Source organism: Lampris incognitus, chromosome 18 (genome assembly GCF_029633865.1).
Source record: "Lampris incognitus isolate fLamInc1 chromosome 18, fLamInc1.hap2, whole genome shotgun sequence".
Lineage (NCBI taxonomy): Eukaryota > Metazoa > Chordata > Actinopteri > Lampriformes > Lampridae > Lampris > Lampris incognitus.
The window spans coordinates 14,535,352-14,548,426 of record NC_079228.1 but is presented as its reverse complement, the minus strand read 5'-3'; the positions used below and the strand labels follow the sequence as shown (position 1 = coordinate 14,548,426).

The 13,075-nt window shown below is 44.2% G+C and overlaps 1 protein-coding gene across 3 annotated transcripts; it reads right to left on the bottom strand.

The window, feature by feature from the left end:
• Positions 1-324: 324 nt before the first annotated feature.
• Positions 325-12,078, bottom strand: ubp1 (upstream binding protein 1). Of its 3 annotated transcripts, XM_056298123.1 has the most exons (17): positions 11,897-12,078; positions 11,186-11,400; positions 8,597-8,748; positions 8,020-8,096; positions 7,815-7,920; positions 7,627-7,733; positions 7,347-7,499; positions 7,070-7,180; positions 6,483-6,590; positions 6,002-6,108; positions 4,828-4,882; positions 4,578-4,671; positions 4,356-4,446; positions 4,136-4,254; positions 3,333-3,475; positions 2,925-2,976; positions 325-2,416 (listed from the first exon to the last, which is right to left on the bottom strand). In XM_056298123.1, exons 2-17 carry the CDS (start codon positions 11,299-11,301, stop codon positions 2,379-2,381), a joined length of 1,629 nt encoding a protein of 542 aa, XP_056154098.1. In that variant the 5' UTR covers positions 11,302-11,400; positions 11,897-12,078; the 3' UTR covers positions 325-2,378. The 3 variants fall into 3 exon arrangements, with proteins under 3 accessions (XP_056154098.1, XP_056154097.1, XP_056154099.1); XM_056298122.1 differs by having other exon boundaries at positions 11,186-12,078; XM_056298124.1 differs by lacking the exon at positions 6,483-6,590 and having other exon boundaries at positions 11,186-12,078.
• Between the last annotated feature and the right edge of the window lie 997 nt (positions 12,079-13,075).

Sequence of the window (13,075 nt, the reverse complement as noted above, 5' to 3'; positions counted from 1 at the left end):
ATTTGCACTGTACTGTGGTGCATCATATCCCTGCATATGCCCCAAAGAGCAACAGCCCCTCCTCCAGTGTGAGGTGACAGGAACATAGACAATTGTCAATTTTAACATTATCATCTTTTTGTTTTCCTTTTACAGGCAAATAAGGAAAGTGAAGGGTGTGACCGTAGGACTACTGACTACACATCAAGTTTGAAACTTTTTTCCTTTTTTTTTTTAAAGTGGAGGCTTGCTCTTCAACATCAACATCAAGAGTGGGTCAACACTTCAACACTTATAGAACCCAGCCCCCCCCCCAAACTCCCCTCTTCCCCCATGCTCCTTGCTACATGGAAAACTTAACCGTTTCTTCATGCCAACAGGAAAAGGGTCATGTGACAACTAGAGATTACTAAATTCTTCTTCAATGCAAGGACTCCAAGGACGAATAATGAGACACATGCTCAGTCACATTCTTAACTTTACAGGCATGACACACACACACACACACACACACACACACACACACACACACACAGAGTATGCACATGTACATTGCCAGATGATGTTCACCTGAAGGGAGAGGGTAAAAAATGAGAAAAAAGGGCAGCTCAAGACCTGTGTGAGGTGTCCAGTCAGTATTCTGACAGTGGCAAGACACACACACACACACACACACACACACACGCACACATACACCTCTGTTCAACTAGATGAAACCACACAATTCTGCAGGCAAGAAATGTGCTGTTCTGTGCTGCCACACACACACACACACACACACACACACACACACACACACACACACACACACACACACACACAATTTCTTTAGTCTACAGGAAAAGACTCGTAACCCTGCCGCTGCAGTGACACATTTCTACCAGAGATTGCGGTATGGAGGGTTCATTAAATGGAACATGCAGTACACAAGTAATTCCACTAGATAAAGTTCTTTATTTTCCGTCCGCAACACTCTGAATAATTCTGACGCTTCTGTACAGAACCAATGAAGATTTACCTTGGAGACATCCTACCTATGCAAAACCTGTTTGGTCCGTTTGATAAAGAGTTTCGGATAGGCGTCACTGCTCTTCTTGAGTGGGGGCTTCATGCTCATTCATATTCTACAGAAGTGTCTTTCATCCTGCCTCTAACACACAAGTAATTGGACAGATTCCTGAAAAATCATGGCCAAAATTCCAGAAGGCGTGGGGGAGGGGAAAAAAACAAAAACAAACAAACAAAAAAACAAAAAACAGAAACAAAAAAACCCCTGCGCTGATCAGCATTTCAAGGTCATACAAAAAAAAAAAATCAAAAAAAATCAAAAGTCAAAACAAGGTATGTGTGTATGTGTGCTCGCGTGTGGAGGCTGACCATAATTAAAAGCCAGTATGGCACCGAAATGTGTCACTGAAATGAAAGTAACAGGAAGAATTTCTCCATAAAGCATTAACTAAAACAATAACAGCATCAGCCAAGCAGACATACATTTTAGATTTGATCAGGTGAAGTCACGTCATTGCAGGAAGGAGATCAGTAGAGAGATATGACTAGACATCACTTGCCTTAAAAATGACTTCATATTACAACATGTGGTGTAATATGAGAAATGTTGACTGTTTGACAACTTTAAAAAATTCCTTTAAGAATGATAGTGACACCTTCCACATATGAAACCAGTCAACAAAATTTAACTCTGTTGAGACCCAGAATTCTCCAGAAATTAACATAATTATCTCGGCTGAATCACCAAAGGGTGTGGTTTCACTAAGGCCACAACCTCAAAGCATTAGCAAAGGCTAACTAAATGCAAAAGCATGCTGAGTAGGTTAGGTTTCCCTCTATGTATACGTCAATTGAAATTGTACACTTTTCAGCAATTAGGATATCAAATACTGGCCTGGTACAGGTTTTGTGTAAGTGGTGTGTGTGTGTGTGTGTGTGTGTGTTGGGGGGGGTCAAAAAAAAATTCCCCATTTTGTGGGGATTGATGAGGCCGTTACACTCTTTTCTACATCCTCCTTTTCCGACACAGAACCATATAAAAAAAGGCAGACAAAAAAAAAATAAAAATAAAAAAATAAAATTAACGTACATAGCGCATTAAAAACTTTCACCCTCCCCAAAACAACAGCCCCCCATCTCTTCTCTTTCAAATCATCTCCCCCATTAATAGTGTTTTCAATATGAAACAACGGACCCACCCATGTCAGATTCTAACATTTACATGGCTTAGTTCAGTCTCCCTGCCTTCCATCGAGCAACGAGAACGTTTAGAGAGAGAGAGAGAAAGAGTGACAACGAGAAAGGAACAGGGGGGGTATGCAGGATAGAGGAGGAGACAGAGGGAGGGGAGCTTCTGCTCTAGAACAAAGGGTTCGTCTGCAGTTTCTTTGCTACTTCAGGATCAGATGGAATCCTTCCCCCGATTCATCTGTGGAAGGAGAGAGAAGACAAGAAGGGAGAATTACATTCAGTATTTCATCAAACCAGGATCTACCGAACCCTGTAATGCTGTAATTTACAATTCAGACCCCAAAGGTGCTGCAATCTCCAGCTAAGTAAAAACAACATAAACCATCAGCCATTTGGGAGTTTGCTCATCATGACACTGATCAAAACACAGGACCTGCTGTGGGCTGTCCTTATAATGTTTGGGCGAGCGCCTCTGTAAAGACCTAGCTTGTAAAGACCTAAGAGGAAAAAGAGGGTGGGTATGTTGTCACCTGTGATGGGCACCTCCCATCAAAGATGCTGAATTAGGCCTGCAGCTCAACAGGAAGCTTTGACAGCCCCTGATCCTCCCCCTTTGCTCTGACTGTCAACAAGGATCCAAATTATACTCATTGAAGATACCCTATCACAACATTGTTTGAAAAAAAACTAGCCTAAATTTGTCAATTCTGGACTTCAACAAAAGCGAGGTAAGAAAGCTGACCTACCTTTGAGAGTACTGATCAAAAAACAGCTCTCATCAGACAAGTTGTAAACCATCTGGAACAGGACAGAAAAAGGACCCAAAGTCAAGTGTTGTATCCCAATGAAAATCCCAATTAGCTTTCAGAAAATAGTTTTATTGGGTTTTGAGGGGTTTGAAGAAAAGATTGAATTAAATGACAAAGAAGTGAGTGAAAGGAGGAAGTTAGAGAAGGGAGATCATAACAGGTTGCCGAACAGATGTAGTCTGTGTAAATCATATGCAAACGAATTGTATCAAAAGGATGGCTCTTCCTCTTCAGATAACTAAAACAAAGCAATGTATAGTGTGGTACTATTCAATTCTGCCGAGAGACAGACAGACAGACAGACAGACAGACAGACAGACAGACTTGGTGTGCAGGATTTGGTACCTGGTCACTAAGTAGGATGTGTATGCCTGTGGGGCCCTGTCGATACACCTGGTTAATCTTTCCCAGAGGAACGCTACACACACATGCCATCTTGCTGATAAGCTCTGCTGCCGTTAGCTCCTCCAGGTACAAAGCGTGGTATACTGCGTGTACACAGAAACACACACACACTCATTAGATGCTCATCTTGTACTATGCCAAACATAAATACACAAATGTATCCATATGAAGAAAGTCCAGTTTTGAGTCAAAAAAAATAATCCTAGTAAGTTAGTTTTTCTGAGCTATAGGTTCTTTCAGCTCTTCTCCTTGGGAAAAATCAATGGGTGGCCAACAAAAACAAAGTCTCCCGAAATTACTGTATAGTGGAGTCAAAGAAGGTTGAATCAGTTCATCTGGATACAACATTTATTGACAGATAAGTTTCATCACTCATCTAAGTGACCTCTTCAGTCTAAACTGACTGCAGGTATCCCCACCCTTATAAACAATACAGTGGCATCACAACCAAAACCAATGACCAGTTTCATATGCAAATATGGACGAGACCATTAACTACGGTTTCAATGGCCATGTGTACTATTCACAAGGGATTTGGGACTGTTTGCAATCACAATATTGTAAGATGGCGACAGATGTACTCTTAGGGCCCTCTCCCCTTGATTTAGAGATGGTCGTTCCCACTTCACATAGATGGCCTCTTTGACTCCTCATTCAAACCAGCATTCTTCCCTATCAAGGATATGCACATCCTCATCCTTGAAAGAGAAAAATAAAAAATAATAGATTGTGGAGTGTTGTACCGTACAAACTGGAGGGGTTGCTATGATCGCCATTCTCGTTGTTACCACGTCTCTCCAGCAGGGGACTCTCACTAGGAGACTCTTGACAGACATAGACTGTCAACCTTGGACGCACTGACCTACACATACATACAATACACAATGGTTATACAAAATCAAAAAAACAGTGACACCCACATGTGCACATGCATGCACACATATGCAAGCAGGAAAAACACACCTGGATTTAAGTGCATTGAAGAGTCTGATCCCATCTGCTGGTCCACAAATTTGGACCAGGTCATCCCGGGTCAGCTTCAACAAATCAGAACCTTTTAAATGAGGGAGAGGAGAGGGTAAGGAGAGAGGGATCACTTATTTAACAGTCATTCCCACACTACGTGCATAATCTACTGTGTGTGTGCATGTGTGTGTGTGTGTGTGTGTGTGTGTGTATACGAACCTGAGAAGTGGGAAAATAGTCGTGTATAGGAATTGAAGCGGTTTTTGACCAGCCATTTCTGGGTGTCCTGTATGGAGGCTGTAGGACTCAACTGCTGTAGAGGACAATAGCAACACACAGTTGTCAACATAGCACGCAACATGCTGCTGTAACCAAGTTTACTTAGATCCACTCATCAATCAACCTCAAGTTAAATCCATCCTCTATAGGGCTTCCAATTATGTGTAATCTTTGAAGCATGCAGACTAACCTCTGTGTTGCCATGGCTGACAGGGTCCGCCTGGTGATTTGGAGATGAGGAGTCACTAGAACGGAAGAAACAACATCTATTTGCTCTTGGTTATATTTTTAAAAAAAATAAATAGAAAAATTAATAACTATATCAAATATTGCAAAACAATTTGAATTGCAATGTGACAAGTACCAGAGTCAAAAGCTCATGTTTCCTTGTAAAAAAAAAGTAGAGGTTCTGTTATGTCCTGTGAGCCATACTCATCAACATTAACCTCTGAATATAACAGATTTTCTCACAAATTAAGTCAGCCCTACACTGATGCATGACTGCATGTATTGTCTTTGCATAGCCATAAATTTCACTGCAGACTGCAGCGCTAGTTATGGCAGACCTGGGTATTTTTTGTGGCCTAGTATTTAAGTTTAGATAAAAAGAACAGTATATTTTCATGCTAAATGAAACTGCTCTGGTTCAAGGTTCCGCGACTTGCCACTATCCTCCATACTCATCTTAAACTGTGAACAGGAAAAAGGCTAGCGACCAGAGAACGTAGTGAGATGGGGCACTAACTCACTCTTCAGTCTGTTAGCTCAAGAAATCAAATGGCTTATTTAACGTGAACTTATCAAGGCAAATGGCAGTATGGACAAAAGCTGAGAAATGGGGTAAAAATATGGACAAAAGCTCAAACAGTAAAAATAAAAGCACTAAAAAAAGCATAACAAATATCTAATCTGTATCAATATAATCAAACTCAAATGATCATATTAGGGTATAAATGTAGGGTATTTAAGGTATCTTTTTTCCCCAAGGTTTATTTGCTCTAAGTGGTCAGTGCATTTAATACAACCACTGACTGATCCATCTTCAACCTCTCCACATCGACAAGCCTCTCCTCTTGCTATCTGATGTGTCAATCTTGCTAGTCACACATTTGCCTTTCTGCTTAGTATACACTGCCTCTGATGAAAGTTTTATAATTGGCCATAATCTCGTTAGGAAGAGGCTCAGGATTGGTCAACAAGTCAATATCTGCTGTGTAAGCAGTGAGCTTGAACACAACAGTTCTCTGCCCTTCAATGGACAGTTGTCTGTAAATCTTGACAAAAGCATAAAAAAAAAAAACAGACAGAAGAAAAAGAAAAAAACAGCCAAGAGCAAGCACACACACACAGGAACACTCGGTTACCTGTCTGGCACAGATGAGGCTGTATATGTAGACAGGGGGGCGGAGGTGAAGGAGGGAGTAGCTGCCTGGTTGGTGCTGACATAAGCGGTGTCTGGCCATGGGGAACACTGAGAGGACACACACATACATTGATAAAGGGAAACAGTTATAATACAGCACCACACATAGGACTTGTTGGGCTCCGATTATTCTGCCAAAACATGAGTATAAGGGTTTGACAATAACTAGGAGTGATTGGGATTCACCACTGTCCTGTGCAAAGGCGGAGAAGGGAAACCATGTTGAAGACAACCTCTATTCCCACAGAAAGAAATGTGCAAGATGGAATCGAACACCAACTCTTAAGAACTAAAAGCCTGGCATCTAGAAACTGTGGGCTACATTTAAGAACCTATAAATGAGGGAACAGTGGCTAGGGGCAGTTTATGGATGGAGTGATGTGGGGAGTGGGGAGTGGAAGAGAGGAGAGCAGGGTGCTTACACTGCCTCTCTTGGCCAGGGAGTCGCCACAGTCAGCGGGTAGTGTCCGCTTGCTGGACTTTTTCAGCTCGTGGTCGCCTGCATCCTCTATGATGGGCTCAAGCCTCATCTACATACAGACACACACCAGAGGTTAGCAAACCAGTGCCATGCATACACATACACATGGCATGCCCAAGGCACGCACGTCATCCCACAATAAACAACCTGAGTGTAGTCTTTGGTCAGACATATACAGAAAAAGTACTGTTTGGCCCATGCCAAACAGTGTGTCCCATGATGTAGTGAGCAAATTAGTAATTTTCTGACACAACACTTGAGTCAAGTCCTCAACTGAAGCAGACATGCACAATTTCATGGGCATTTTTAGTTGAAGTGCATTACGCGTGACCACAACTCCATCCATTCTTTGCATGGGTGGCCCCAGTGGCAAGTGCAGCCCAAACCTTGTTGATATTAGTGCTCGAGCCAATGCTCTGTGCAGGACCATCAAATTTAACCCTGAGCTTACGTCTGGCCTAACAAATGGCAAGAGAATTCACTAAGCAGCAGGGGTTGCAGCTGTGGGGCTTAGAAATACATACTGACCTCTGACAGGATAGTGGTATCATAGGAGGGTTGGTACTTCTCCTTTTCTTGAGCTGTGCGCTTTTCCATTTTCTCCCTGTCCGTCTTCTGCTTGCGATCCGCCCCTTTTGGCTGGGGGGAGCGAGGGAAAAAAGGACAGGGAGGGAGAGGAGGGAGAAGAGGACAGACAAAAAGGAATGTTGATCACACTGGATGGATACAAGCGTAAGCACATGAGGTAGCTTAGTATATCAGTTTAAACTAGTCAAGCAGAAAAGCTGCCTGTGTATGAGTGTACCTTGAAGACTTTAATTTGGCAGGAAGCTGAGTGGAGGTGCTCAGTGTACTCTCCACTGTCTCCCTCAGTGAAGGTGTCTATCTGGATTCTGAAGGGAACGCCCTTCTCCCCACCGTGCTTCCTGGGAGTAAACTCTGTACTAATACAATGCACCTGCACACAGGGAGGAGAGTGTTTGTGATCACATCAAGTTTTTAAACAAGAAACTGGGTGAAGGTGGCACACCAAACAGATGGCACAAAAGAGAGATTGTGTGTGCATTTGGGTGTGTGTGCACTACCTGTACAAAGACAGATGCTCTCTTGTTTATGTCCCAGAGGAACTCTGCAGCGTTGAGCTGGGAGGGGTTGGTCTTGGGCTCCACAATGCCCACTGACATGGGGATATCTGTAACACACACACAAAAAAATTTAAAGCCTGATTCACGTGAGATAGTTGAAATAAAAGCAATCAGTCAGGTGGCCTTACCAATGTCAAGGAGACGGTCACCAGGACGATTCCACTTCCAGCCCTCCAGCTGCTGGTGCTCTGTGTACTGCAGCCGACGGTCATGGAACACCACTCGCACTATACTCTACACACACACATACACCATTTAACTTATATGCTACACTTGATAATTAAGACATTAAAAGCCCTTCTCTCTCAGTGCTGGCTGGATGGCTTTGCTCACCTTCACCATCTTGTTGTTGAGCTCTGGTAACTCCCCTGACTTCCTGTTGTCCAATAAACGCACCTCATAAGACTGGCCTGACGGAGAGACAGAGGGGAGATCATGACACCAGCAGAAAGGACAGTAAGATAAAAGGCTCACATCTCCATGAAGCCAGCCAGAAGGCTCCTGCCTCTTTATTCATTCCACTAGGCTGAATAAACTCACCAATAATTACGCTCACACTTAGCTTTCAACAACATAACATATTAGCTCAGAATACATGTCATCCATCTTAGCAATTATCTATTGAGATGACCAACCCTGCTAGCTTAAAACCACCTACTCAGCAGTTTAGAAAGTGCCCTGCATCAGCAAACAACAGACTTAACAGTAACAAAAGAGTAACAACACAAGCAGTGAATAGAGGATAAATGCATCCAGAGTCAAAACTGCACTGTCGTGTGTAATTTTTGGTAGCAATTAGGTGTTGGAAGAATTTATTTAATGCATGTACCTTGGTAATAAAACAAAAGAAAAACAAGGCAAGGCAAAAATGACACTTTCACAAGCATTTGTTTTGGCATGTTTCTCTCACCTTGGTTTAGGTATGTGAGCGTTTCATCATGCAGCTTGACAGCAGGCGAGGTGGCAGCGCACAGCACATACTGGAATGGGGGATTTTTGGTCTCACCGTCAGGAGGCAGACTGGAGTCCTCCTGCTTGAATATGGGCAGAGCCAGCACATCACTGGGTGAGAGAGAGAGAGAGAGAGAGAGAGAGAGAGATATGGCAAGAGAGACAAACAGAAGGTAAGAATGGGTAGAACGTAGGAGTGAGACTGGAACCAAATACACCAGTGAAAATAAGGTGCTAGTTTGAGTCTTTTTTTAGCGTAACTGTTATCAGAGCTTTCCTACTTGATAACTATTAATTTCTAGGTAAGTTTTAAGTCTTTATCTTTTCTGACTAGGTCAAATGAAAAAAATGTAAAATGCTCTGTACTCCATTGTTTTTTCATAAAGATAGTTGAATAAGTTATACTTGTGCAATACCCATCTGAGAGGTAGAAAAACTCAATTTTTTCAAGTGACGATGGGCAACTCTTATATACCAATGGCAATAACTTCCCGCAAACACACCACAGGCCATTATAGAAGGGAAACAATTCTTTTCCCTCAAACCATTCAGGCTGAGAATGGACTTTGCCTGTTGACAGCATGTGGAATATAGTCTAGTGGTTGAATCTTTATTAAGAAATATCAGCTATAGTGAGGAAATGTCTTTATTGACCAAATGACTGTAGAGGATTCTTGTTAGGCACGAGGTTATACCAAGAGACAACAAAACAACCCAGAGATAACCTCTGCCACGACGCATGTGCACACACGCACGCACACACACACACGCACACTTGGCAACCACATCAGACAGCATGTCCTCAGTTCACCCTGACAAATGCTGCAGAAGTGTCAATGAGTCCATAGAGTGAGAGAGAGAGTGAGAGACAGTTCGTGTGTGTATATGTCTGGTTGTAGACGACCACTGAAAGTACAGGAAATGTCTACAGTCTATGCCAAGGAATTTGGATCATGGCATCTCATTAGCTGCAGGACTATTACTAGCATGTCCTGATACCTTCCTAAACCAGAGCCAAACCTATGTAACTTGACATTTCCAAGACATTTAAACAGCCTTAATAAAATCTCTTTCACACCATGCTCTTCAAAATATCAGCCTATAAGTTTTATTCCAAATATATTCTCTCAAACACTTGCTAGTATGTTCTCTGTGCATCCCCCACCACAGTAGACACCCAGGCAGTGCTAACGTAGGTGACTGACTGCAGCCAAAGGGCCGCTGGCCCGTTAGGCCCCGCTGCCCTGGGAACTGCATCTGCTTCCTGAAATTTGAAGAGTCGGCTCCACTGACACACAGCGAGACATTCCGTTCCTACTGTACCCACCAGCTGCTGACTCCAAACATGGCCCCCACAGACAGCACTTGCTCCCAGAGACCCTGACACACATGTGCATGCAACTCATCACTAAACTATTGGTAAACTCACTTGCTCTCGATGACAGATACATAAACGCACCCACCTCATACACATATAAGTGCACCCTAAAAGCAGATAGCCGGAAAGGCTGCCGATAAGACAGCTGCATGTCCTGGGAACCTCTCACTCATAACACATGAGTAACATGAGGTCCTCTTTTCTCCCTGTCCCCTGCCAAATAATACAGAATGTACACCATGCTTACGGATTCCTTTCTAATCACTCTAAAATCAGCAAAAAACAAAGTGACTCAACAAATCCCCAGATAATCACAAGAAATTTGTCACGGTGGTTAGACCAGCATTTTACCCTGATGTGTGACCAAGTAAAGATAACTAAAGTAGGCTACTTCCCTGACACCAAACCTGACCCTTTCAATTTGTATCATGAGAAAACTTATTAAACTTGAAAGTTTGTTAAAATAAGACAGCTGGTGGCACAACATTCGTTATTTTGAGAAAACCGCAAACATGAAGGACTTGTGTAAATTGACAACAGGTTGCATGCATGTCAAAAGAACATGGAATAGTGACAGAGTTATGAGATGTCTGAGAGAAACTGATGCAACCGCATGTGATCCGACAATATGCAACTTGTTCATACACCTTGGGTCTGATGATGCCACCATTCTCTGCAGGGGCTAACTGTGATTTAATTCTGCTTTACCAAATTTCAGCAGGTCTAACTTGGAGCATAAACATTCAGGTCTCTCACATGGGCCACTCACCCAAGCAGACATTTTAAATACGTGTATTTTTAATATATATCTGAATTGATGACACCGTCTTCAACCCCTTTGAAAAAAACCCTCACCTTTCTGCTTTCTGTGTATATTTACAGTATGGGGGGGGGGTTAATCTCTGTCCCGGATCATGACATCCTGCTGTGAACGTCTCTCCCCAAATCCCCAAAACAAAGGGAGAACCTACCGCACTCTAGACAAAGGGGACACCACCAATACCGAGGGGGTTGCAACACTAAACAATGCGTTCAAACGAAATGTGCGTCAACGCTAACTGCACACCAAAGTATAAAAGAGACCCCACAGCGCAGCTTATATCTTCCATCTCTCGTTCTGGCAACTGGAAAGAGTTGACATGTCGGAAAATCCACCGCTCTTTCTCTAACCTCATACTGTAGGCGCCAGCCCCCAGCTCCTGCCCGATGCCTGACAGGCTGGCATCGAAGTCGTGCACCAGCCCAGACTCGATGGTGGCGTCGTCCATCTTCAGCACCCAGGCCATCGCTCCCAACTCCTTATCATCCGCGTCTACCCGGAGAGTCGCCAGCTTGCTTGCTTCGCGGACGAGCGATCGGCTAAGCGGTCGAAAGAGCTGCAGCCGCTGCCTGCTGAGTTGGAGTGGACACGGTGAAAGGGGAAAAAAGTTACACTGCTAACCAGTTAGCCGTTTCTTGGGAAGTCGGAGAGGCGAATCGATAACACTCTGCATAACCTCCATGTATCACCATATCTGTACTCAAGATTACGTGGTAGCTTTTGGACACTAAACAACGGTCCAAGACGCGTGAAAGTAACGCCGGAAAGTAACGTTAACTGCGGGTCCGCTCGACTAGCAAACGTTAGTCGTGACGAAAAATGACGGCATGCTAACGTTATAGCCAAGACATAGCTAGCTTTTGGCAAAAGGCGAGTTAACACGCTAAGGTTGACTTAGCGGGCAACCGGTCACCCAGTCGTTAGCTTGAAACAAAGCACACGAAAAAAAGAGCAGAGGTGATAATCTTGGACGAGGCGAGTCCGCACTTCGCATCCCATGCAGCGTCTGTACAGCTGTTGCTAGCTAGCTAGCATGGCTAACTAGCATTAGCAAACTTCACTTGCTTTGAATCCGCCCGGGGTGAGATGTCCGACGTCCTACGAGAAGCTTCCCTCTAGCGCTCGGTGTGCCTTCCGACACTGCTCCCCTCCTCTCATCGCGGGGTCTCGAGTGGACCGCTACGACTTCCGACCCGCTGTGTTGGTTTCAACAACCCAGAGTGCAATAGTTGATACAACATCGAGCGACATCAACATGGCTCCCGTACCACACAGACGGTCTCTCCCTCTCTCCGAAGCGTACACACACAGCCCAGCCGCAAGAAGGATGCGAGCGGTGGCGCGGAGCCAATCAGAGAGGCGCCCTGGTACCGAACGCACGCTCTGTAGCCAATGAGCGGACGCCGAGCTTCCGTCATTGTGTAGCAGCGGCGTTCTACAGCCGACACTGCTGCTTCCGGCGCAACTACGAGACGATCAGTGTCAACAGATCAGAATCGGAAACGCTGCCTGGCCGCTTCACCATGTGACCACCCGACACTTAAAACACAGGGACATACAGATCGGACGGGTCGGAAGAGCCCTTTTTCCCCCTGACAAACACACACACAACAATTATCCTGCTCAGCCTATTTTGGAGACTTGTGGCACTGTCAATATAAATTTGATCCACAGTCATTACGAAGAAAAAGTTCCGGATCAACCAAAACAGCTTCATGGAGACTGGAGAGCTGATTTTATGTTTAGAACGCCTCACATTGATATCTGTAAGGTCACATACGCGCAACCCCCCCTGCAAATGGTTATCACGGGTGGGTTTTGTTGTATATATTGGTTTTGTTGGAGCTTCATACCTTGTGTATTTGCTGCGGCTTAGTCGCTGTGACGGAGGTCCGAAGTTTTCATTGTATGCCTGCCAGAACAACATAGTGTCTCAGAATAGCTAGTTCACTCCAGTCTCAGAATAAACTGTCGAGCCGGTGCTGTAACCATCCAGGATCGCGTCCATCATGGTTGAAAGTAGACGTGTTGCAGGAGTCCACTGAAGTGAGTCGTTAGATGTTAATAAGTTGGACCGTCTCTACCCTGTCCTCTCCACTGTGGTCAATCAATACCCGTGGTCGGACTCTAGTCGTTGCGCACAGGCGCGTCCATGGAAGGAGGGGATGAGGGGGGGTGACTCCAATGACGGAATGAAGACCAGACACGCTCTTGTGACTTTAAGTATTTGATTGCCTCGT